We start from the raw sequence: 27424 nt of genomic DNA, 5'->3' as shown, positions 1-27424 counted from the left end.
CCCCACCAAGTCGACTCTTTAAGTCTATTCATCAAGTCACTAGAACAAGTACTCTCACCAAGTTGACTCTTTAAGTCCGTTCATCAAGACGCCCCACCAGGTTGGCCCATTAAGTACTCTCACCAAGTCGACTCTTTAAGTCTATTCATCAGTTCACCCTGCCAAGTACTCTCACCAAGTTGACTCTTTAAGTCCGCTCATCAAGTTGTGCCACCAAGTACTCTCACCAAGTTGACTCTTTAAGTCTTTTCATCAAGTCACCCCACCAAGTACTCTCACCAAGTCAACTCTTTAGGTCCGTTCATCAAGTCACCCCTCCAAGTCAACCCTTTAAATTCGTCCATTATGTCACCCCGCAAAGTACTCTCACCAAGTCGACTCTTTAAGTCCTTTCATCGAGTCACCCCAACAAGTCGACTCTTTAAGTTTGTTCATCAAGTCACAAGAACAAGTACTCTCACCAAGTTAACTCTTTATGTCCCTTCATCAAGTCACCCCACCAGGTCGAGCCACCAAGTACTCCCACCAAGTCGACTCTTTAAGTCCATTCATCAGTTCACCTCACCAAGTACTCTCACCAAGTTGACTCTTTACTTCTGCTCATCAAGTCGAGCCACCAAGTGCTCTCACCAAGTTGACTCTTTAAGTTTGTTCATTAAGATACCCCACCAAGTAATCTCACCAAGTCGACTCTTTAATTATGTTCATCAAGTCACCCCACCAAGTACTCTCGCCAAGTCAACTCTTTAGGTCCATTCATCAAGTCACCCCACCAAGTTGACCCTTTAAGTCCATTCATCAAGTCAACCCAAAAAGTCTACTCTTTAAGTCCTTTCATCAAGTCAACCCACCAAGTCGACTCTTTAAGTTTGTTCATCAAGTCACCCCACCAAGTACTCTCACCAAGTCAACTCTTTAGGTCCATTCATCAAGTCACCCTACCAAGTCAACCATTTAAGTCTGTTCATCAAGTTACCCCACCAAGTTCTCTCACCAAGTCAACTCTTTAAGTCCTTTCATCAAGTAACCCCACCAAGTTGACTCTTTAAGTCCATTCATCAAGTCCTTAGAACAATTACTCTCACCAAGTCGACTCTTTATGTCCATTCATCAAGTCACCCCACCAAGTTGGCCCACCAAGTACTCCCATCATGTCGACTTTTGAAGTCTGTTCATCACTTCACCTTGCCAAGTACTGTCACCAAGTTTACTCTTTAATTCTGCTCATCAAGTTGACCCACCAAGTCAACTCTTTGAGTCTATTCATCAAGTCACCCCACCAAGTACTCTAACCAAGTCGATTCTTCAAGTGTGTTCATCAAGTCACCCCACCAAGTACTCTCACCAAGTTGACTCTTTAAGTCTGTTCATCAGGTCACCCTACCATGTACTCTAATCGAGTCAACTCTTTAGGACCGTTCATCAAGTCACCTTGCCAAGTCAACCCTTTAAGTCTGTTCATAAAGTCACCCCACCAAGTACTCTCACCAAGTCGACTCTTTATGTGCTTTCATCAAGTCACCCCACCAAGTCGACTCTTTAGGTCTGTTCATCAAGTCACTAGAACAAGTACTCTCACCAAGTCGACTCTTTAAGTCTATTAATCAAGTCACCCCACCAGTTAAGCCTACCAAGTACTCCCACTAGGTCGACTCTTTAAGTTCATTCATTAGTTCACCCTGCCAAGTACTTTCACCAAGTTGACTCTTTAAGTCCACTCATCAAGTCGCGCAACCAAGTACTCTCACCAAGTTGATTGTTTGAGTCTGTTCATCAAGTCACCCCACCAAGTACTCTAACCAAGTCAATTCTTCAAGTGCATTCATCACGTCACCCCACCAATTACCCTCACCAAGCCGACTCTTTAAGTCTGTTCATCAAGTCACCCAACCAAGTACTCTCACCAAGTAAACTCTTTAGGTCCATTCATCAAGTCACCCTCCCAAGTTGACCCTTTAAGTCCGTTCATCAAGTCACCCCGCCAAGTCGACCCTTTAAGTTCGTTCATCAGGTCACCCCACCGAGTACTCTCACCAAGTCAATACTTCAAGTGCGTTCATCAAGTCACCCCACCAAGTACTCTCACCAAGTCGACTCTTTAAGTTTGTTCATCAAGTCACCCCACCAAGTACTCTCACCAAGTCAACTCTTTAGGTTCATTCATTAAGTCACCCCACCAAGTCAACCCTTGAAGTGTGTTCATCAAGTCACCCCACCAAGTACTCTCACCAAGTCAACTCTTTAAGTTTGTTCATCAAGTCACCCCACCAAGTACTCTCACCAAGTCAACTCTTTAGGTTTGTTCATCAAGTCACCCCGCCAAGTTGACCCTTTAAGTCCATTCATCAAGTCACCCCACCAAGTACTCTCCCCAAGTCGAATCTTTAAGTCCTTTCATCAAGAAAACTCTTTAAGTTCATTCATCAAGTCACCTGAACAAGTACTCTCACCAAGTTGACTCTTTAAGTCCATTCATCAAGTCACCCCACCAGGTCGGCCCACCAAGTACTCTCACCAAGTTGATTCTTTAAGTTTGTTCATCAGTTCACCCCACCAAATACTCTCACCAAGTTGACTCTTTAGGTTCATTCATCAATTCACCTCGCCAAGTTGACCATTTGAGTTTGTTCGTCAAGTCAATAGACCAAGTACTCTCACCAAGTTAACTCTTTAAGTCCTTTCATCAAGTCACCCCACATAGTGGACTCTTTAGGTTTGTTCATCAAGTCACCAAAACAGGTACTCTCACCAAGTCGACTCTTTGTGTTCATTTTTCAAGTCTCGCCACTAGGTCGGCCCACCAAGTACTCCCATCAAGTTGACTCTTTAAGTTTATTCATCAGTTCACCCCACCAAGTACTCTAACCAAGTTTACTCTTTAATTTTGCTCATCAAGTCAAGCCACCAAGTTGACTCTTTGAGTCTGTTCATCAAGTCACCCCACCAAGTACTCTAATCAAGTCGATTCTTCAAGTGTGTTCATCAAGTCACCCCACCAAGTACTCTCACCAAGTTGACTCTTTAAGTTTTTTCATCAAGTCACCCCACCAAGTACTCTCACCAAGTCAACTCTTTAGTTTCATTCATAGAGTCACCCCACCATGTTGACCCTTCAACTGTGTTCATCATGTCACCCCACCAAGTAGACTCTTTAAGTTCGTTCATCAAGTCACCCCGCTAGGTCAGCCCACAAATTACTCTCACAAAGTCGACTCTTTAAGTTCGTTCATCAAGTCATCCTGGCAAGTCGGCCCACCAAGTCAACTCTTTAAGATTGTTCATCAAGTCACTCTACCAAGTCAGCCCACCAAGTAGACTCTATAAGTTTGTTCCTCAAGTCACCCCACCAGGTCAGCCCACCAAGTACTCTCACCAAGTCGACTCTTTAAGTTTGTTCATCAAGTCACCCCACCAAGTACTCTCACCAAGTCGACTGTTTAAGTTTGTTCATCAAGTCGCTCTGCCAGGTCGGCCTACCAAGTAATCTCACCAAGTTGACCCTTTTATTTCGATCGTCAAGTCCCCCTGCCAGGTCAGCCCAGCAAGTACTCTCACAAAGTTGACTCTTTAGGTTCATTCATCAATTCACCCGACCAACTCAGCCCACCAAGTTCTCTCAGCAAGTCAACTTTTTAAGTTTGTTCATCAAGTCACCTTGCCAATTTGACCCACCAAGTACTCTCACAAAGTTGACTCTCTAAGTTCATTCATCAAGTCACCCTGCCAGGTCAGTCCACCAAGTACTTTGACCAAGTCACCCCGCTAGTTTGACCCACCAAGTTGACTCTTTAATTTCGTTCATCAAGTCACCTGGCCAAGTCAGCCCACCAAGTTGACTCTTTAAGTTCGTTCTTCAAGTCATGTGACGAGGTCAGCCCACTGAGTACTCTCACCAAGTCAACTCTTTATGTTTGTTCATCAAGTCACCCTGCCAGGTCGGCCCACCAAGTACTCTCACCAAGTCGACTCTTTAAGTTTTTTCATGAAGTCACACTGCCAGGTCGACCCACCAAGTTGACTCTTTAATTTAGTTCATCAAGTCACCCTGCCAAGTCTGCCGAATAAGTCAACTCTTTAGGCTTGTTCATCAAGTCACCCCACCAAGTACTCTCACCAAGTCAACTCTTTAGGTTCATTCATCATGTCACCCCACCAGGTTGGCCCACCAAGTGGACTCTTTAAGTTTGTTCATCAAGTCACCCAGCTAGGTCGGCCCACCAAGTCACCAAGTACTCTCACCAAGTCGACTCTCTAAGTTCATTCATCAAGTCACCTTGCCAGGTCAGCCCACAAAGTCAAATCTTTAAGTTCGTTTGTTAAGTCACCCCGTCAGGTCAGCCAACCAAGTACTCTTGCCAAGTCAACTTTTTAAGTTCTTTTAGGCTAGCCAAGTCTGCTGGCCAAGTCATCTCACCACCAGGCTAGCCAGCTCTGCTCGCCAAGGCATCTCACCATGTTGGCTCACCAAGTCACCCTAGAAAGTCACCTTAATGAGTTGACTCTTTAAGTCTGCTCACCAAGTCAAGTCACCACATTGACTTACCATGTCGCCTTACCAAGTTGCCCCACCCGGTCACATCTTAAAGTATGCTCACCATGTCAAATTTCTATCTTGATTCCCCAAGTTAGCTTGCCAAGGTGGCTCACGAGTCAAAAGTTCAAGTGCGTGCATCAAGTCGAGTCTTTAAGTTTGCTCACCAAGTTTACTTGCTAGGTCAGCTCACTGAGTCAAGTCATCTCACCCAGTTGACTTACCATCTTTCCTCATCGTCAATTTACTCCCATGGCTCATGAAATCATGCCACCTAACCGATGTCAGTTTTTGGATGCATATTTTTGAATGCAGAGCAAGCCTTGCAGTATTATCTTATATAGGAGAGGCAGTGTGCTCGAAATAAAGTTGAGTAATAATTTTCAAATCAGGTAGCCTTGGATATAAAATGGAAGTTGAGCCATTCTAGCCGAGCCATAATTTTCGAATTGGGTTGCCTACGATACAAAATTCAAGCTGAGCCATAATTTTCAAATTTGGGTAACTTGCGATATAAAATGGGTACCCAAGCCATTCTACTTGAGTCATAATTCTCAAATTGGGTAGCTTCTGATATAAAATGGTCGTTGAGCCATTCTAGTCAGTCTCCAAAAATTGAACAATTTACCCCCTTGATTGATGCAATCAAATCGCCTAACCAATGCCAATCTTTGTCTCCGTTTACAACCTCATCAAAAATGGGGTCGTGGATGGCTATTCGGTCACATTTTTCATTTAGTCAAGTTTTAAGGTACTTGTCCACTGAATATACATTTTTGATGTAGAGTATGCCTTGCACTAATAGCTTATATAGGGGAGGTAGTGTGCTTGAAAAATGGTGGCCGAGCCATGCTGGCCAACTTGATCTAGGTGAGCCATGCTGGCCGACCCGATCTAGCTGAGCCGTTCTAGCTGAGCCATGCTGGCCGAGCCGATTTGGGTGAGCCATGCTGGCTGACCCAATCTGGGCGAGCCATTCTAGCTAACCCAATCTGGCCGAGCCATTCTGAGTGAGCCATGCTGGCCACCCCGATCTAGGCGAGCCATTCTGGTTGACCCGATTTGGCTGAGCCATGCTAGCTGACCCAATCTGGGCGAGCCATTCTAGTCGACTTGATCTAGGCGAGCTGTTCTGGCCGAGCTCCAAAAATAGTGTTGTGGATGGCTGTTTGGTCACATTTTTCATTGAATTGGATTTTTAAGGGATTTGTCCGTGCTATCGCATATTTGAAATGTAGAAGGAGCCTTGCAATAATAGCTTATATAGGAGAGGTGGTTGTCGCAAGCCTCTCCCATGCCCCTTTCATTGATTCAACATTGGTTTCTAGGCAGATCAGATTGTTGGGTTTTAAAATGGTGTATGCTGATGTTGAATCAATGAAAGGGGCATGAAGCGATCTCTGAGTGCTTTTCCTTGGCTCTCCTTTAGATCATGTTTTTTGATGAATCAATTTTGGAAAAGGTGTGGCAGCAGTTGCTGATCCATGGCGTGTCTTTTAGGTGATTTTAAAACTTGATCTAAACATGAGCCCTTGTCTAGCACTTCGACGTTGCTTGGTATAATAGCAATTTTCTATGGGTGCGCACTCTAGATATTTGTCACCATGTACTTATTGTGGCTACATGGGAGCTTTAATACTGAAATCTCTCAGCGAAAAATGGTGGCCAAGCCATGTTTGCCAACCCAATCTGGGCGAGCCATGCTGGCCGACCCGATTTGGGCAAGCCATTCTGGCCGACCCGATCTGGATGAGCCATTTTTGTCGACCCGATCTGGCTGAGCTCCAAATATGGTGTCATGGATAGTTGTTTGGTCACATTTTTCATTGAATTTTATTTTTAAGGGATTTTTCCATGCTATTGAAAATTTCTATTGCAGAAGGAGCCTCGCACTAATAGCTTATATAGGAGAGGTTGTTGTCGCGAGCCTCTCCCATGCCCCTTTCATTGATTCAACATTGGTGTCTAGGCAGATCGGATTGTTGGATTTTCAAATGGTGTATGCTTATGTTGAATCAATGAAATTGGCATGAAGTGATCTCTAAGTGCTTTTCCCTTTAGATCATGTTTTTTGATGACTCAATCTTGGAAAAGGTGAGGCAGCAGTTACGGATCCATGGCATGTCTTTTTGGTGATTTCAAAACTTGATCTAAACGTGAGCCCTTGTCTAGCACTCCGACATTGCTTGATATAATGGCAATTTGCTATGGGTGCTTGGCACTCTAGCAATTTGTCATGGTGTACTTATCATGACTACATGGGAGCTTTAATACCGAAAGCTCTCGGCAAAAAATGGTGGCCGAGCCATGCTAGCTGACTCGATCTAGGTGAGCCATTTTGGACAACCTGATTTTGGCGAGCCATGCTGGCCGACCTGATTTGGCTAAAATGTTTTTGTCGACCCGATCTTGCCGAGCTCCAAAAATAGTGTCGTGGATGGCTGTTTGGTCACATTTTTCATTGAATTGGATTTTTAAGGAATTTGTCTGTGCTACCACAGATTTTGAATGCAGAAGGAGCCTCGCACTAATAGCTTATATAGGAGAGGTGGTTGCTGTGAGCCTCTCCCATGCCCCTTTCATTGATTCAACATTGGTGTCTAGGCAGATCGGATTGTTGGATTTTCAAACGGTGTATGCTGATGTTGAATCAATGAAAGGGGCATGAAGCAATCTTTGAGTGCTTTTGCTTGGCTCTACTTTAGATCATGTTTTTTGATGACTCAATTTTGGAAAAGGTGATGCAGCAGTTGCTGATCCATGGCGTGTCTTTTTGGTGATTTTAAAACTTGATCTAAACGTGAGCCCTTGTCTAGCACTCTGATGTTGCTTGGTATAATGGCAATTTGCTATGGGTGCTTGACACTCTAGAAATTTTTCATGGTGTACTTATCGTGGCTACATGGGAGATTTAATATCGAAAGCTCTTGGTGAAAAATGGTGGCCGAGACATGCTGGCCGACCTGATCTGGCTTAGCCTATTTGGTTGACCCGATCTAGCTCTTCTTTCTCACTCCATCAGCACAAATTTGGGAGTTTTTCAACAGCGATTGTCATTCCAATGTGTCATTGCGGTGATCTGGAGAGCGATGCAAAGGGCGAGAGCTTGTGTTTATTATTTGGGATGTTTGTGCAAGCGAGCAGGGGAGCTTCTCTTATCGAAACCTCTCCATGGCCTTTGAAAATATAGACCCAGTGCCAACGATATCGATGGATATGAGCCTTGGATTCCAAATTTGTTCAGCTAACATTGGTTTTTGTTAGAGATGGGTACGAAAGCACATCTCAATTGCTACACGAGAGCTCCCTAAGGTTGCTTCTATGCCAACTCAATCGGCACAACATTGGGAATGGTTCGACAAATGTTTTTGTTCCAATGTGTCATCGAGATGTCTTAGAAAGTGCCCTTTCAAGGGTGAGCTCATGTCTAGCACTTGGATTGTGTATCATCAGAAGTGAATGGGGAGATCTCATTGTGAATGATAGCATGGTGATTACAAGAGAAAATTGTCTTAGTAGTTGGAGCATTGGACTCGGGCCATTGTGACGGCCTTGCAATTTCTATATAATTGCAACCTATGTTCGCACAGTAGCAGAGTTTGCATGTAAGATTGGTCTTTGTTCTTGATAGTTCCAGGAGATGACCAACGAAACTTTTGGATTGGGCCCCTTCAAGGTGAAATTCATCTAGTTGATTGGATGAGCTCAATGACCATTTCACTCCCTTGGTTCCATTAATTCAAATCCCATCCAGCTGCCATAGACACTCCAAATATTGAGCCGTTGTTACCATGCCATCCTACTTAGACTCCTAGATAATCAAGGCCGACATTGTGTCTGCTCCTCTCAAGTAAACCTCAAAAAAGGCACCAAGGAAAATGGTATTGTCGAGTTGTCCTACCCGAGCTATTCCATCCAAGCAGAGCTATTTCGCCCGATCTCCAAAAGTTGGCCATTTCACTACCTTAGCTCCATGAATTCAAATCTCCTAACTGATGAGAATCTTTTGCTCCTCTATTGACCTCATAAAAAATGGGGTCGTGGATGGCTGTTTGGTCACATTTTTCAACGATTTGGATTTTTAAGGCAGTTGGCGGTGTGTTCGCTAATTTCTAATGTAGAGCGAGCCTTGCACTAATAGCTTATATAGGAGAGGTGGTTGTCGCGAGCCTCTCCCATGCCCCTCTCATTGATTCAACACTGGCATCAAGGCAGATGGATATGTCAAATTTTGAAATGGTGGATGCTGACGTTGAATTAATTAGAGGGGCATGAAGCCCACCCTCGAGGTGCTATTCCTCGACTCTCCTTTAGGTCATGTTTTCTTATCACTCAGCCGACGCAATTTTGGAAAAAGGTTTGGCAGTGGCTGCCAGCCCTCACCACGTCTACTTGGTGATTTTAAAACTTGATCTAAAATGGGAGCCCTCGTCTAGCACCTCTATCTAGTTTTGCTAAGGTATTGCATAAATTTTTGCTATCAGTGTGAATCCCCCAACAAATGCCTACCCTTGGACTATCTCTTAGATCACCTTCTTCGATCACTCAGAAGATGCAATTATGAAAGAAACTTGGTAGTGGTTGCCATTCTACAACACGTCTATTTAGCGATCTCGAAGTTGATCTAATGGCAAGCCCTTGTCTAGCCATGAGGTGGGTGATTGGCGCTCTAGCAATTTTTTGTGTGCCTATCGTGGCTACAATGGGACCTTTGATAACAAAAGCTCTCGGCAACCCTCCCCAATAGAATCAGTGCTGGTGTTCGAGAAAGATGCATTATTCAGCTTTGGAATATTGGCACCAGCATCATTTCCATTGGGAGGGCCATGATGCCATCCCGATTTTTCTATTCAAGGACTCTCTCCCTAGAGTCATTCTCTTTGTAACAACTTCTTTGGCACAAAATTTTTGGAATGGTTCAGTAAGAGTTGTCATTCCAATGGTGCCATTGTGGTGGTTGCCTGGGCAGTGATCTGAAGGGTGAGTCGTCGTCTAGCAGTTGGGTTGCGCATCACAAGTGACAAGGGATCCTTTGTAATCGGAAGCTCCCTATGGCCATTCGATGAGAGGATCCATTTCTTTTGTGAGAAAGGAAAAATATATCCTTGGATTCCAAATGAAATCAACAACATTGGATCTATATAAGAGTAGAATGAAGCAGCAACCCATTTGCGATGCACAGCTCCCCAGAGTTGCTTTTCTTTCTCACTCCATCGAAACAAATTTGGGAGTTTTTCGATAGTGGTTGTCATTCCAATGTGTCATTACGATGATCTGTAGAGCGATGCTAAGGGCGAGAGCTTGTGTCTAGTATTTGGGATGTTTGTGCGAGCGAGCAACATAGCTTCTTTTATCAGAACCTCTCTGTGGCCTTTGAAAATAGACCAAGTGCCGATGATATCGATGGATACGAGCCTTGGATTCTAAATTTGTTCATAGCTAACATTGGTTTTTGTGAGAGATGGGTACAAAAGCACATCTCAATTACTACGTGGGAGCTCCTTAAGGTCACCTCTGTGCCAACTCGATCGACACAACATTGGGAATGGTTTGATAATAGTTATTGTTCCAATGTGTCATCGGGGATGTCGTGGAAAGTGGTCTTTCAAGGGCGAGCTCACGTCTAGCACTTGGATTGCATGTCACATCACAAGTGAATGGGGAGATCTCTCTATGAATGGCAGTATGGTGATTGCAAGAGAAAATTGACTTAGTCGAAGCATTGGCCTCGGGCCATTATGACGGCCTTGCAATTTCTCTTTAGTTGCAACCTATGTTTGCGCAGTAGCAGAGTTTGCATGTAAGATTGACCTTGTTCTTGACAGTTTCAAGAGATGACCCCCGAAACTTTTGGATTGGGCCCCTTCAAGGTGAAATTCATCCAGTTGATCGAATGAGCTCGATGACCATTTCACTCCCTTGGCTCCATGAATTCACATCTCCTAACCAATGACAATCTTTTGCTCCTCTACCGACCTCATAAAAAATTGGGTTGTGGATAGCTGTTTGGTTAGAATTTTCAATGATTTTGATTTTTAAGGCAGTTGTTGGTGTGTTCGCTAATTTCTAATGGAGAGCAAGCCTCGCACTAATAGCTTATGTAAGGGGTGGGTGATTCGCATAAGGGGAAGGGCCATCCCCAGGTTGAGATAGAGGTCTTTAATGGACTTGTCAACTGTATGGACAATTTCTAATGCGAAGTGGGCTGAGCACTTATAACTATTATAGGGGGAAGAAGAGTACCTCGACCATTCTGAAATGAATGTCTACATGTGATTGATTTTATTGTCCAAAGCGAAGTGTCATGGTGCAAAAATTCAAGGAGGCACACAACAACTATTAGCGAGCAGAGTGTTCTAAGATTGTAGTGTGGTGATGTGAAGTAGAGTAGAGATAGTAAAGTGCTAAGCAGTGTGACTTGGGCTCCCCAACTTGGGGAGGCCTGGGTCTTATCTGTGTAAGCCAGCCAAGGTTCAAGAGAGAGCCAGGGTTGCTTCGGAAAGTTCCAATGACACAAGGTGTTGGGTGTGTGGAATCTACATGAGGAGCAACATCCAAGGTTGGGTGAGGTGCATGTGGTTGTGCCAGTGTTCTAAGAGTGGATGCACAACTAGGGGTGGGAACTTGTATTGGGTGCTGGGGAAAGCACTCGAGTAGTGATCAACAATACTATTGAGCTTGATGTAACATGGGCTAAGGGCCATTTGTGATAATCAATAAAGCTACTTGTTACCCCAAGATACTGTGTTCATTGTGTGTTGAGTTATATTCTATTGTGCAAGTTATTTTGTATTGTGCTGACCAAGGTGTATGCAAGAGTTGAGCTAGGGGAGTTTGGAGATAGGCATAGTCTGGGATTGTCTCATCTGTGAGAGATCACCAGTGTCGCACGAGGTAAAAACTTATCCCTGTGATAGTTGGTATCAGAGCCAAGCGGCTTGATACTCCCAGCTTGACATAGTCAGTACTGAGTAGATGTCTAGAGAAGAGACTTGGAAGTCTAGAGAGGAGGCATCATTGGAGGAGTACTTTGCAGGGAGACCTCCAAGGGCCAATATCAACACTGGGCCTAGGAACACACTAAGGGTAAGTGATAGAATTAATGACTTGGAAAGTCAAATGGAGTCCATAGAGGATGTAGCTACAACACGTAGGATAGTGCAACTGGAGACAAATGTCAAGGACATTTTGGATGACTCTGGGAGAGTGAAAATGGAGTTATAGTCTCTTACGCAAGAGCACAACTCACTATCCGATGATCATGCCCTTTTAGGAGAAGCTCACAAGAATTTGTGAGATGATCATGTGGCATTGTCAACTGAATTCCAAACCTTATCAGGGGAGCACAATACAATGATTTCAGACTATCAGACTTTGGTAGCAAAGGTGCAGAGGTTAGTCAAGGAGGTTGATTTTCTGAAGGAAGTCTTCACTCAAGGAGGTGTAAGCAAGGCCGAGCACAAGAGGAAGCCCCCTAAACCCTATGATGGAAAGAGGGATGACAAGGTGTTGGAAAATTTTGTATGTGATATGGAAAGATTTCTAAAATCCCTTAAGGGTTACACCAATGAGGAGAAGCTTGATGAGGCAGTTTGTTGTCTCTTAGGTGAGGCCAAGTTGTGGTGGAGAACCAGAAGGCAGGAAGGCCAGTTCCAATAGTGAGTAATTGGGAAGACTTGAGTGCATTGCAAAAACAACAGTTTAAGCCAGAGAGTGCAGATTTGGAACTGAGGTATAAATTTAGATATATGAGGCAGACGGGGTCACTGAGGGATTACATCCAGACTTACCAGACATATATGATGCAAATGCAAAATTGGGTAGAGGAAGAGAAAGTGCATTTCTTCATAATCAGCCTAAAGCCAAGGCCAATGGCTGAAGTAAGGAAAGCTAGACCTCAAATTGCCAAGGAATCCATTGCCATTACGGCTGTTCTCGAAGATCACCAATTCAGCAAGGATGCCAACAATAGTGGGCCATTTTAGAAAAGTGAGAAGAATCCATTCCAGAAGAAGAATGACAAGAAGAGTAGTGGAACTACAAAGTCAGCTGGATCTTCTTCAAGCACAAAGATGATAGGGTCATCAAAACCTAAAGACAAGAAGGAAACAAGCAAGAAAGGTGGTGATGAGGCTAAGGCCAAGTCTAAGAACCCAAAGAACAAGGGGTGTTTTGTCTATGGCAACAAGGGCCATTGGGCTAAGGAATGTCTAGAGAGATAGAGGTTAACTTCAATGTAGAATGAGACTGCAGAGAAGGATGGTTCATCATCAATGATGGGGGTGATCCAAGGGTTAGTTGCAGTCAAGGGTGCACCACAGAAGAAGGCTACAATAGTCAAGCTTGAGAACTTGAATAGATTATTGTATGTGGAGACTGAGATGAATAACAAGGTGACCATGGGGATGGTAGATTTAGGTGCCACACACAACTACATCTCAGCTAGGAGAGCTGTGGAACTGGGACTTAAAGTGCAACCAGGCACAAGTTCCTTTAAGGCAATGAACTCACCTACCAAGTGAGTAACTGGTGTTTTGAAAGGCACACTAGTGAAAGTAGGCATGTGGCAAGGCCACATGGATCTTATGGTGATTGAAATGGATGATTTTGAGTTGATTTTGGGGCAAGAATTTTTGAGATTGGATAAAGTGGTAGTGATGCCTCATTTGGAGTCAATTTTATTCTTAGATCCACAACACTCATGTATGGTGAAGAGATCAGAAAGGTGGCAGTCTGGGAAGGCTCCAATGGTTTTAGCTATGAGCATGAAGAAGGCAGCCAGAAAGAAAGACAAAGAATCCATGTACTTGGCAACACTACTTGGTGGTTGGGATGAGCTAGAAGGAGTCAAGGAGACACCGATTCCAACAGAAGTAGAGGAGGTCATATCGGATTTTGGAGACCTCATTTTGGCCAAGTTGCTTGCACAACTTCCTATCAGAAGAGCTACAGATCATAAGATTGAGTTAACATCAAGGGCAAGGCCTCCTGGTTAGGCACCATATTGATTGTCAGGGCCTGAGATGGTTGAACTTAAGAAGCAGTTGGAGGAATTGCTTGAGGCAGGATATATCAGACCATCCCGTTCTCTATATGGAGCTCCTGTGTTGTTTCAAAAGAAGAAGGATGGAACATTGAGGTTATGCATCAAATTTAGAGCTCTAAATAAGTTAACCATCAAGAACAAGTATCCCCTCCCACTCATTGTAGATTTTTTTGACCACTTATTAGGAGCGAGGGTGTTTAGCAAGCTTGATCTGAAGCAGGGCTATTATCAAGTGAGGATTGCTGCAGGGGATGAAGAGAAGGTTGCATGTGTGACAAGATATGAGTCATACAAGTTCATGGTGATGCCCTTTTGGCTATGCAATGTGCCAAAAACATTTTTCACACTCATGAACGATGTGTTTCACCCTCTATTGGATAAGTCTATGGTGGTGTATTTGGATGACATCTTGGTATACAACAAGAATATGGAGGAACACAAGCAACATTTAGTAGAAGTTTTTGAATTGCTTAGGGAGCACAAACTATATGTGAAGAAGGAAAAATTTTCCTTTGCTCAAGAAGAGGTGCACTTCTTGGGTCATGTAGTGGGTCACGGTCTGATTCGTCCAGACCCAGAGAAACTGCAAGCCATCAATGATTGGGAACCTTTGAACAATGTTCATGAAGTGAGGTAGTTTCTAGGTTTGGAAAACTACTATAGGAAGTTTGTTGAGGGGTATTCCAAGCTTGTGGCCCCTTTGATAGATCTCTTGAAGAAGGATAGAAAATGGTGGTGGTAAGATAAGTGTTAGAATGCATTTGAGGGATTGAAGGAGAAACTCACTTCTTCACCAGTGTTGGCACTACCTGATTTCACAACATCATTTGAAGTCCAATGTGATGCTTCAAATTATGTAATTGGGGGAGTGTCAATGCAAGATGGACATCCCATTGCATATGAGTCTAAGAAGTTGTAGGGCATGGAGAAAAATGATCCTTCCCATGAGAAGGAAATGATAGGGATCATACATTGTCTCAGGACTTGGAGACATTATCTCTTGGGGACATAGTTCATTGTGAAGACAGAAAATGTCTCCTCAACTTACTTCAAGACTCAAGCCAAGTTGACACCAAAGCAGGCCAGATGGTAGGAGTTTGACTTTGAGATCCTATATTACCTAGGAAAGCAGAATGTGGTGGCAGATGCTCTAAGTCGAAAGGGATAGTTAGCTGCTATTGAGGAGGATCAAGGGGCTCAGCCAGGGGCTAGCCATGTGAAATTATCTGAGGAGGTCTTCAGGACAGTCAAGGAAGGATATCAAATGGATCCTCAGCCAACTGAATTGTTCAAGCAAGCATTAGAGGGTAGGACTCACAAGTTTAGTATTCAAGATGGGTTATTGGTCTTTACCTAGGATCGAGTCTACCTTCCTAAGTGGAAGAATCTAAGGAGGGAAGTCCTACATGAATGTCATGATAGTCCTTGGGTAGGTCATCTAGGGTAGAAGAGGACCCTTGCATTGCTTGAAAGAGGGTTCTACTAGTAGAATATGAGAAAGGATGTAGACAAGTATGTCAGGAGTTGTCTCATTTGTCAGCAGGACAAGGCAGTGACCAGACCTCCAGGAGGGTCGTTGTAGTTGCTTCCCATTCCAGTAAGACCATGGGCAAGTGTAAGCATGGATTTCATCACAGGTTTGCTTGATGTGAATGGGTATACAAGTATTATGGTTGTAGTTGACAGATTCTCCAAGTATGCCACATTTGTAGCGTGCAAGGCACCATGTAAGGTGGAGGATGCTGCGGATTAATTTTTTAGGAATGTGGTGAAGTATTGGGGTGTTCCACTAGGTATCATTAGTGATCAGGATGCCAGGTTCACCAGCACATTTTGGAAAGAGTTGTTCAAACTGATTGGGAAAAAGTTACTCATGTCAACGAGTCATCACTCAGAGACAGATGGATAGACTGAAAGGATCAATGGTATTCTGGAAGACTATCTAAGGCACTTTTTTTGGTTGGAACAATCCAATTGGCCAAGGCTATTAGACTTAGCTCAGTTCAGCTACAACATGCAGAAGAGTGCATCGAGTCAGTTCTCACCATTTGAGTTGGCAACAGGCTAGCAACCACTAACTCCTCATACAATTTTGAGTGGATACATGGGAGAGAGTCCAGATGCAAGGAAAAGGTTGCAGGAGTGGCACGACTAGGTAGATCTTGCTAGGCATAATTTGGTCAAGGTTGCTGAAAGAATGAAGCACTATGCAGACTCAGGGAGGATGAGTGTGGATTTCAAAGTTGGTGACAAGGTCTTTTTGAAGATGGATCTAGTTCAGTTCAAACCACCCAAGGGATTGAGTACAGCATTGGGAAGGCGCTATGATGGGACTTTTTCAGTTGTTGAAAAGATAGGAAAGGTGTCATACAAGTTGAAGTTGCCAAACCACATGAGGGTTCACAATGTGTTTCATGCCAGCCAGCTCTATCCGTATCATCAGGATATGTTGGATGACAATAGGAATGTTCCAACACGAGGGCCAACATTTGTCAAAGACAAACCAGGGTTAGAGGTGGAGGAGGTGATTGCTGTTAGAGATCGAGGATATGGTAACAGAAAGTGGAAGGAATTCTTGGTTTATTGGTAGGGCTAGACCAAGGTGGAAGCAACCTAGGAGTGATCTGAGAACATGTGGAAGTATGAAGACAAAGTGTTGGAGTTTCTTAACAGAGACTCCAAATTACCTCTTTAGCCATCCATCTCGGAGCTGGGTACCTCTGCAGCATTGTGTAGGTAGCATTGCCGGCGTCAGGGATATCGCTTGTTTTAAGTGGGGCAGGATGTAAGGGGTGGCTGATTCACATAAGGGGAAGGGCCATCCCTAGGTTGAGACAGAGGTCTTTAAGGGACTTGTCGACTATACAGGAAATTTCTAATGTGAAGTGGGCTGAGCCCTTATAACTATTATAGGGGGAAGAAGAGTACCCCAACCATTGTGAAATGAACCTCTACATGTGATATGGTGCAAAAATTAAAGGAGGCACACAAAAACTATCAGTGAGCAGAGTGTTCTAAGATTGCAGTGTGGTGATGTGAAGCAGAGTAGAGATAGTAAAGTGCTAAGCAGTGTGACTTGGGCTCCCCAACTGGGGGAGGCCTAGGTCTTTTCCGTGTAAGCCAACCAGGGTTCAAGAGAGAGCCAGGGTTGCTTCAGCAAGTTCCAATGACACAAGGTGTCGGGGGTGTGGAATCTACATGAGGAGAAACAACCAAGGTTGGGTGAGGTGCATGTGGTTGTGCCAGAGTTCTAAGAGTGGATGCACAACTAGGGGTGGGAACTTGTATTGGGTGCTAGGGAAAGCACTCAGGTAGTGATCAAAAATACTGTTGAGCTTGATGTAACATGGGCCAAGGGCCATTTGTGATAATCAATAAAGCTACTTGTTACCCCAAGATACTGTGTTCATTGTGTGTTGAGTTATATTCTGCTGTGCAAGTTATTTTGTATTGTGCTAACCAAGGTGTATGCAGGAGTTGAGCTAGGGGAGTCTGGAGATAGGTGTAGTCTGGGATTGTCTCATCTATGAGAGATTGCCAGTGCCATATGAGGTAAAAAGCTAGCCTCATGATAGCTTATATAGGAGAGGTAGTTATCGCGAGCCTCTCCCATGACCCTCTCATTGATTCTATGCCAATGTCAGGGTGGATGGATATGTTAGATTTTGAAATGGTGGACACCGACGTTGAATCAATTAGAGGGGCATGAAGCCCACCCTCGAGGTGCTATTCCTTGACTCTCCTTTATATCATGTTTTCTTGTCACTCAGGTAGCGCAATTTCAGAAAAAGGTTTGGTAGCGGTTGCCAACCCTCACCGTGTCTACTTGGTGATTTTAAAACTTGATCTAAAATGAGAGCCCTTGTCTAGCACCTTCGTTCGATGTTGTTTGGGTATTCCATAAATTTTTGCTAATGACTAGCCTTGAAATCTCTCTTAGATCACCTTCTTCGATCACTCGATTGACGCAATTATGGAAGAGGCTTGGCAGTGGTTGCCATTCTATAGCATGTCTATTCAGCAATTTTGAAGTTGATCTAATGGTGAGCCCTTGTCTAGCCATGAGGTGGGTGCTTGGCGCTCTAGCAATTTTTTGTGTGCCTATCATGGCTATATTGGGAGCTTTGATAACAAAAACTCTCGGTAACCCTCCCCAACAAAATTAGTGCTAGTGTTCAAGAAAGACATGTTATTCAGATTTGGAATATTGGCACCAACATCATTTCCATTGGGAGGGCCATGAAGCCATCCCAATTTTGCTATGCGAGGGCTCTCTCCCCAAATTCATTCTCTTTGCAACAACTTCTTTGGCACAAAATTTTTAGAATTCTTTGACAGTGGTTTTCATTCCAATGGTGCCGTTGTGGTGGTTGCCTTAGCAGTGATATGAAGGGTGAGTCGTCATCTAGTAGTTGGGTTGCGCATTACGAGTTATAAGGGAGCCTTTGTTATTGGAAGCTCCCCATGACCATTCGATTAGAAGAGCCACTGCTTGTGTGAGCAAGGATGAATGCAGCCTCAAATTCCAAATGAAATCAATGACGTTGGATCTATATAAGAGAGGAATGAAGCAGTAGTAGCCCGTTTGCTATGCATGGCTCCCCAAAGTTTCTCTTCTTTCTCACTCCATCAACACAAATTTAGGAGTTGTTGGAAAATGGTTTTCATTCCAATGTTTCATTGCAGTGATTTGGAGAGCGATGCCAAGGGTAGGAGCTTGTGTCTAGCATTTGGGATGTTAATGCGAGTGAGCAGGGGAGCTTCTCTTATCGAAACCTCTCCATGGCCTTTGAAAATAGACCCGGTGCCAAAGATGTTGATGGATATGAGCCTTGGATTCTAAATTTATTCATAGCTAACATTGGTTTCTATGAGAGATGGGTACAAAAGCACATCCCGATTGCTATGCAGGAGCTCCCTAAGGTCGCCTCTGTGCCAACTCGATCGACACAACATTGGGAATGGTTTGACAGTGGTTTTCATTCCAATGTGTCATCGGGGGATGCCTTGGAAAGTGATCTTTCAAGGGTGAGCTTGCATCTAGCACATGGATTATGTGTCGTGTCACAAGTGAATGAGGAGATCTCTCTATAAACGGTGGCATGGTGATTGCAGAATTACAGAAGTGACATAATTACAGAAGTGACTTGGAAGTGGTTGCCATTCTATAGTGCATCTGTTCAACGATTTTGGAGTTGATCTAATGGCGAGACCTTGTCTAGCCATGAGGTGGGTGCTGGGCGCTCTAGCAATTTTTTGTGTGCCTATCATAGCTACAATGGGAGAGGTGGTTTCCACGAGCCTCTCTCGTGCCCCCCTCATTGATTCAATGCTGGTGTCAAGGAATATGGATATGTCAAATTTTAAAATTGTGGACACCGACGTTGAATCAATTAGAGGGGCATGAAGCCCACCCTCGAGGTGCTATTCCTCGACTCTCCTTTAGATCATGTTTTTCTTGTCACTCAGCTGGAACAATTTTGAAAAAAGGTTTTGTAGTGGTTGCTAGCCCTCACCGCATCTACTTGGTGATTTTAAAACTTGATCTAAAATGGGAGCCCTTGTCTAGAACGTCCGTCCGGTGTTGCTCGGGTATTGCATAAATTTTTTCCATTGGTGCGAATCCCCCAATGAATTCCTACCCTTGGACCCTCTCTTGGATCACCTTCTTCGATCACTCGACCGACACAATTACGGAAGAGACTTGGTAGCATTTGCCATTCTACAACACGTCTGTTCAGAAATTTTGAAGTTGATCTAATGGCGAGCCCTTGTCTAGCCATGAGGTGGGTGCTAGGCGCTCTAGCAATTTTTCGTGTGCCTATCGCGGCTATAATGGGAGAGGTGGTTACCGTGAGCCACTCCCGTGCCCCCCTCATTGATTCAATGCAAGTGTCAAGGCAGATGGATATGTCAGATTTTGAAACAGTGGACGTCGATGTTGAATCAATTAGAGGGGCATAAAGCCCACCCTCGAGGTGTTATTCCTAGACTCTCCTTTAGATCATGTTTTCTTGTCACTCGACTGGCGCAATTTTGGAAAAAGGTTTGGCAGTGGTTGCCAGCCCTCACTGCGTCTACTTGGTGATTTTAAAACTTGATCTAAAATAGGAGCCCTCGTCTAGTACATTCATCCAGTGTTGCTTGGGTATTGCATAAATTTTTTCTATTGGCATGAATCCCCCAACGAATGCCTACCCTTGGACTCTCTCTTAGATCACCTTCTTTGATCACTCGACCAACACAATTATGGAAGAGACTTGGCAACGGTTACCATTCTACAGTGCCTCTATTCAGCAATTTCAAAGTTGATCTAATGGCGAGCCCTTGTCTAGCCATATGGTGGGTGCTTGGTGCTCTAGCAATTTTTTGTGTGCCAATCATGGCTAATATGGGAGAGGTGGTTTCCACGAGCCTCTCCCATGCCCCTCTCATTGATTCAACACTAGTGTCAAGGTGGATGGATATGTCAGATTTTGAAACAGTGGACGTTGACGTTCAATCAATTAGAGGGGCATTAAGCCCACCCTCGAGGTGCTATTCCTCGACTCTCCTTTAGATCATGTTTTCTTGTCACTCAGCTAGCGCAATTTCAAAGAAAGTTTTGGTAGCAGTTACCAGCCCTCACCGCGTCTACTTGGAGATTTTAAAACTTTATCTAAAATGGGAGCCCTTGTCTAGCATGTCCCTTTGGTGTTGCTCGAGTATTGCATAAATTTTTGCTATCAGCGTGAATCCCCCAACGAATTCCTAGCCTTGGACCCTCTCTTAGATCACCTTCTTCAATCACTCGACTGATGCAATTATAGAAGAGACTTGGTAGTGGTTTCCATTCTATAGTGCATCTATTTAGTGATTTCGAAGTTGATCTAATTGCGAGCCCTTGTCTAGCCTTGAGGTGGGTGCTCAGTGCTCTAGCAATTTTTTGTGACACTATCATGACTACAATGGGAGAGCTGGTTGCCGCGAGTGTCTCCCATGCCCCTCTCATTGATTCAACACTAGTGTCAAGGTGGATGGATATATCAGATTTTTAAACAGTGGAAGCCGTCGTTGGATCAATTAGAGGGGCATGAAGCCCACCCTCGAGGTGCTATTCCTGGACTCTCCTTTAGATCATGTTTTCTTGTCACTTAGCTGGCACAATTTCAAAAAAAGGTTTGGTAGTGGTTGCCAACCCTCACTGTGTCTACTTGGTGATTTTAAAACTTGGTGTAAAATGGGAGCCCTCGTCTAGCACCTTCGTCTGGTGTTGCTCGGGTATTGCATAAATTTTTGCTATCTGCATGAATCCCCCAATGAATGCCTACCCTTGGACTGTCTCTTAGATCACCTTCTTCAATCACTTGACCGACACAATTATGGAAGAGACTTGGTAGTGGTTACCAGTCTATAGTGTGTCTATTCAGTGATTTTGAAGTGGATCTAATGGTGAGCCCTTATCTAGCCATGAGGTGGGTGTTTGGCATTCTAGCAAATTTTTGTGTGCCTATCGCAGCTACAATGGGAGTTTTGATAACAAAAGCTCTCGACGACCCTCCCTAATAGAATCAATGCTGGTGTTTGAGAAAGATAGGTTATTCAGATTTTTAATATTGGCACCAGCATCGTTTCTACTAGAAGGGACATGAAGCCATCCTGATTTTGCTATGCGAGGGCTCTCTCCCCAGAGTCATTGTCTTTGCAACAACTTCTTTGGAAAAATTTATTTGGAATGGTTTGGCAGCAGTTGTCATTCCAATGGTGCCATTGTGGTGGTTTCTTGGGCAGCAATCTGAAGGGTGAGCTGTCATCTAGCAGTTGGGCTGCGCATCATGAGTGACAAGGGAGCCTTTGTTATCGGAAGCTCCTCGTGGCCATTCAATCAGAAGAGCCATTGATTGTGTGAGAAAGGATGAATGCAGCCTTGGATTCCAAATGAAATCAATGACATTAGATCTATATAAGAGTGGAATGAAGCAGCAGCCCATTTGCTATGTACGGCTCCCCAAATTTTCTCTTCTTTCTCACTCCATCGGCACAAATTTGGGAGTTGTTTGACAGCGGTTGTCATTCCAATGCATCATTTTAGTGATCTGGAGAGCAATGCTAAGGGTGGGAGCTTGTGTCTAGCATTTGGGATGTTTGTGCAAGCGAGTAGGGGAGCTTCTCTTATCGGAACCTCTCTGTGGGCTTTGAAAATAGACCCAGTGCCAATGATATCAATGGATACGAGCCTTGGATTCTAAATTTGTTCATAGCTAACATTGGTTTTTGTGAGAGATGGGTATGAAAGCACATCCCAATTGCTATGCGGGAGCTCCCTAAGGTCACCTCTATGCCAACTTGATTGGCAAAACATTGGGAATGGTTTGACAGTGGTTGTAATTCCAATGTGTCATCGGGAGATGTCCTGGAAAGTGGCCTTTCAAGGGCGAGCTCGCATCTAGCACTTGGATTGTGCGTCACATCACAAGTGAATGGGGAAATCTCTCTATGAATGGTGGCATGGTGATTGCAAGAGAAAATTGACTTAGTCAGAGCATTGGCCTCGGGCCATTGTGATGGCCTTGCAATCTCTCTTTAATTGTAACCTATGTTTGCGCAGTAGTAGAGTTTGCATGTAAGATTGGCCTTGTTCTTGACAGTTCTAGGAGATGACCTCCAAAACTTTTGGATTGGGCCCCTTCAAGGTGAAATTCATCCAGTTGATCAGATGAGCTCGATGACCATTTCACTCCCTTGGCTCCATGAATTCACATCTCCTAACCGATGACAATCTTTTGCTCCTCTGTCGACCTCATAAAAAATTGGGTTGTGGATGGTTGTTTGGTTAGAATTTTGAATGATTTGGATTTTTAAGGCAGTTTTCGGTGTGTTCGCTAATTTCTAATGTAGAGCGAGCCTCGAACTAATAGCTTATATAGGAGAGGTGGTTGTTGTGAGCCTCTCCCATGCCCCTCTCATTGATTCAACGCCAGTGTCAGGGCAGATGGATATGTCAGATTTTGAAACTATGGATGCCAACGTTGAATCAATTAGAGGGGCATGAAGCCCACCCTCAAGGTGTTATTCCTTGACTCTTCTTTAGATCATATTTTCTTGTCACTCAGGTAGCACAATTTCAAAAAAAGGTTTGGCAGTGGTTGCCAGCCCTCACCACGTCTACTTGGTGATTTTAAAACTTGATCTAAAATGGGAGGCCTCATTTAGCACCTCCATCCAGTGTTGCTCGGGTATTGCATAAATTTTTGCTAAGGCCTAGCCTTAAACTCTCTCTTAGATCACCTTCTTCGATCACTTGACTGACGCACTTATGGAAGAGACTTGGTAGTGGTTGCCATTCTATAGTGTGTCTATTCAGCAATTTTGAAGTTGATCTAATAGCGAGCCCTTGTCTAACCATGAGGTGGGTGCTAGGCGCTCTAGCAATTTTTTGTGTGCCTATCAGGGCTAGAATGGGAGCTTTGATAAAAAAAGCTCTCGATAACCCTCCCCAATAGAATCAGTGCTGGTGTTTGAGAAAGACACGTTATTCAAATTTGGAATATTGGCACCAGCATCGTTTCCATTGGGAGGGCTGTAAAGCCATCCCTATTTTGCTCTGCGAGGGCTCTCTCCCCAAAGTCGTTCTCTTTACAACAACTTCTTTGGCACAAAATTTTTGACATGGTTTGGCAAGTGGTTGTCGTTCCAATGGTTCCATTATGGTTGTTTCCTGGGCAATGATCTAAAGCAGCAGTGGCCTATTTTCTATGCATGGCTCCCTAAAGTTGCTCTTCTTTCTCACTCACTCGGCACAAATTTGGGAGTTGTTTGATAGCGGTTATTGTTCCAATGTGTCATTGCGATGATCTGGAGAGCGATTCCAAGGGCGGGAGCTTATGTCTAGCATTTGGGATGTTTGTGCGAGCAAGTAGGGGAGCTTCTCTTATTGAAACCTCTCTGTGGCCTTTGAAAATAGACCAAGTTTAGAATGGTTTGACAGTAGTTGTCATTCCAATGTGTCATCTAGGGATGTCTTGGAAAGTGGTCTTTCAAGGGTGAGCTCACGTCTAGCACTTGGATTGTGCATCGCGTCACAAGTGAATGGGGAGATCTCTCTATGAACGGCGGCATGGTGATTGCAAGAGAAAATTGACTTAGTCAGAGCATTGGCCTCAGGCCATTGTGATGGCCTTCCAATTTCTCTTTAATTGAAACCTATGTTTGCATAGTAGCAGAGTTTGCATGTAAGATTGGCCTTGTTCTTGACAGGTCCAGGAGATGACCTCCAGAACTTTTGGATTGGGCCCCTTCAAGGTGAAATTAATCTAGTTGATCGGATGAGCTCGATGACTATTTCACTCCCTTGGCTCCATGAATTCACATCTCCTAATCGATGACAATCTTTTGCTCCTCTGTTGACCTCATAAAAAATTGGGTCGTGGATGGCTGTTTGGTCAAAATTTTCAACGATTTGGATTTTTAAGGCAGTTTTTGATGTCTTTGCTAATATCTAATGTAGAGCAAGCCTCATACTAATAGCTTATATAGGAGAGGTGGTTTTCACGAGCCTCTACCATGCCCCTCTCATTGATTCAATGCCAGTGTCAGGGCGGATGGATATATCAGATTTTGAAATGGTGGATGTCAACGTTGAATCAATTAGAGAGGCATGAAGCCCACCCTCGAGGTGCTATTCCTCAACTCTCCTTCAGATCATGTTTTCTTGTCACTCACGTGGTGCAATTTTGAAAAAAGGTTTTGCAGTGGTTGCCAGCCCTCACCGCATCTACTTGGTGATTTTAAAACTTGATCTAAAATGAGAGCCCTCGTCTAGCACCTTGCTCCGGTGTTGCTCGGGTTTTGCATAAATTTTTGCTATCAGCATAAATCCCCCAACGAATGCCTAGCCTTGAACTCTCTTAGATCACCTTCTTCGATCACTCGATCGACACAATTATAGAAGAGACTCAACATCGGTTTCCATTCTACAATGCATCTGTTTAGCGATTTCAAAGATGATCTAATGGCAAGCCCTTGTCTAGCCATGAGGTGGGTGCTTGGTGCTCCAGCAATTTTTTGTGTTCCTATCACGGCTACAATGGGAGCTTTGATAACAAAAGCTCTCAACAACCCTCCCCAATAGAATCAGTGCTGGTGTTTGAGAATGACACATTATTCGGATTTGGAATATTGGCACCAGCATTGTTTCTATTGGGAGGGCCGTGAAGCCATCTCGATTTTGCTATGCGAGGGCTCTCTCTCCAGAGTCATTCTCTTTGCAACAACTTCTTTGGCACAAAATTTTTAGAATGGTTCGGCAGTGGTTTTCATTCCAATGGTGTCATTGTGGTGGTTGCCTAGGCAGTGATCTGAAGGGCGAGCTATCGTCTAGCAGTTAGGTTACACATCACGAGTGACAAGGGAGCCTTTGTTATCGGAAGCTCCCCATGGCTATTCGATTAGAAGAGCCAATGCTTGTGTGAGAAAGGATGAATGCAGCCTTAGATTCCAAAAAAAATCAACGATGTCAAAACTATATAAGAGCAGAATGAAGTAGCAGTAGCCTGTTTTCTATGCACGGCTCCCCAAAGTTTCTCTTCTTTCTTACTCCATCAGCACAAATTTGGGAGTTGTTCGACAGCGGTTGTCCTTCCAATGTGTCATTGTGGTGATCTGGACAGTGATGCTAAGGGTAGAAGCTTTTGTCTAGCATTTGGGATGTTTGTGCGACCAAGCAGGGGAGCTTCTCTTATTGGAACCTCTTTGTGGCCTTTGAATATAGACCCAGTACCGATGATATTGATGGATACGAGCCTTGGATTCTAAATTTGTTCACAGCTAACATTGGTTTTTGTAAGAGATGGGTATGAAAGCACATCCTGATTGCTATGCGGGAGCTCCCTAAGGTCGCCTCTATGCCAACTCGATTAGCACAACATTGGGAATGGTTTGACATTGGTTGTCATTCCAATGTGTCATTAGGGGATGTCTTGGAAAGTGGTCTTTCAAGGGCAAGCTTGGGTCTAGCACTTGGATTGTGCATCGTGTCACAAGTGAATGGGGTGATCTCTCTGTGAATGGTGACATGGTGATTGCAAGAGAAAATTGACTTAGTCAGAGCATTGGCCTTGGGCCATTATGACGGCCTTGCAATTTCTGTTTAATTGCAACCTATGTTTGCACAGTAGCAGAGTTTTCATGTAAGATAGGCCTTGTTCTTGATAGTTCCATGAGATGACCTCTGAAACTTTTGGATTGGGCCCCTTCAAGGTGAAATTCATCTAGTTGATTGAATGAGCTAGATGGGCTTGTATCTATTCTAAGACGGTAATGATGGTCATTAATATGTGGCAATGAGTATATCCCATTTGGTAATCACAATGGCGGAGCTGGTGGGAAGTACTTGTTGCTTTGTTTTGTTGGATATCCTATATGTATGTGTTTGCACGACTTGTAACACACTGCATGTTTGGTGTTTGATTCTAAGATGCACTTGTTGAGTGTATGGAGTTGTATCTTTTAGCCAAGGGCTCTATCTCTTGTCACGTTCTATCATTGCATTTTTATCCTACCCGGATGGCAAGAAGGAAAGAGATGGTTGCACGGGTGCATTGCTCGACGTCCCTAATTTCATCAAGGGTCCATTCTCAACCCTAAGTTTTTGCCGATTGTTAGGGCCTTGGGATTGAGAGGGGGACCAACAAAAGGTTTGGTTGCCACATAACTTATTCACTAGTGTGTTCTCAGTGTGTGCTCGCCTCTTCACTATCTCATCCTACAAAAGTGCATGGCACTATCATGATAGCTTTTGTGGTTCGGGCCAGTAGAAGCATAGAGTATTACCGTTAATTATTTTTTTGATGCGAAAACTCTCCATGCCCTGTCCTGCCCATGCGATCCGAATGGATGTGGCTCATGGGCTCTACGGGAGATACTATTCTTCAGCTTCCCCCTAAAGAAAGCATTCGGTGTTTGCATTATGTGGACAAAAATCCCAAGGCATTTCATCTCTCTTCAGATGCAAAATTATGGGAGGGCTTTTCAAAGTATGGCCATTTCTATGGGGTGCATAAAAAAGCGTGTAGGGCGCATATACCTTGGAAATGGATGTCTTTGAGTGTCCTTACTTGGTCACATGCACAGTTTACATCTTTGCATTATGACTCTGCTATGAGAATTTGTGATTCGAGCATTTTGGGGGAACAGGTTTCATACGAGATGTTCTTCTTAGGCTCTTGTGAACCAAAGCGCTTGTCTTTGCAATGCTCCGACAAGTGCAAGCCCAACGTGTCTATCTAGGGGAAGAAATCACATGAATACTTTTTTCTGAGATGTGGGTGCTCACGAGTGGTTCCCTCACGGTGCAGTTCTTCAGTATGTGCATGTGCATGAGATTGAAGCTTTTTCGACAACGCTAGTGTGAGTGTTCACCCATAGGAACTTTTTTGTACCTGTGCTGTAGATCACGTGTCACGGGGAATAGTTAGCGAGGCTGTGCTGGGAAAGAAGATATTTTCCAGAGGTTAGACATGTTTGTGTATGCAGGCGGGCTCTCATCACCTATAAATGTGCATAGGGGGTGTTATACACGATGCCCTTGAGAAGCCTTATAATTGAGGTGGTCGCGTGCATAGTGATGCCCCCGCCAATCGTATAACCAGCCATGTTTTCAACTCACACGGCCCTTCACCCTTCAGCATGGTCATCTACATTGGCACTTTGAAAACTAGCTCTTCATCATTGGAAAGTGTTTGTTTCGATCGAGAAGAATTTTATCTCTGTAGGTGCACCTCAATAGGCATGTAGGAGGCATATGCCTGGGAAATGGATGTCTCTGAGTGGCCTTACAATTGAGGTGGCTACGTGTGCAGTGCATCTCA

The 27424-nt window shown here is 44.0% G+C and overlaps 1 protein-coding gene across 1 annotated transcript; it reads left to right on the top strand.

Annotated features, from left to right (window-relative positions):
- Positions 1-15774: 15774 nt before the first annotated feature.
- On the top strand, positions 15775-16167 carry LOC149573810 (uncharacterized). Its single transcript, XM_089815954.1, has one exon. It carries the CDS (start codon positions 15775-15777, stop codon positions 16165-16167), a length of 393 nt encoding a protein of 130 aa, XP_089672080.1.
- Positions 16168-27424: the final 11257 nt, after the last annotated feature.

This window comes from Cupressus sempervirens, chromosome 2 (genome assembly GCF_028749045.1).
Source record: "Cupressus sempervirens isolate cs-2001-9-10 chromosome 2, ASM2874904v1, whole genome shotgun sequence".
Lineage (NCBI taxonomy): Eukaryota > Viridiplantae > Streptophyta > Pinopsida > Cupressales > Cupressaceae > Cupressus > Cupressus sempervirens.
The sequence above is the reverse complement of the archived record's forward strand: the minus strand, read 5'-3'. Positions and strand labels throughout refer to the sequence as shown.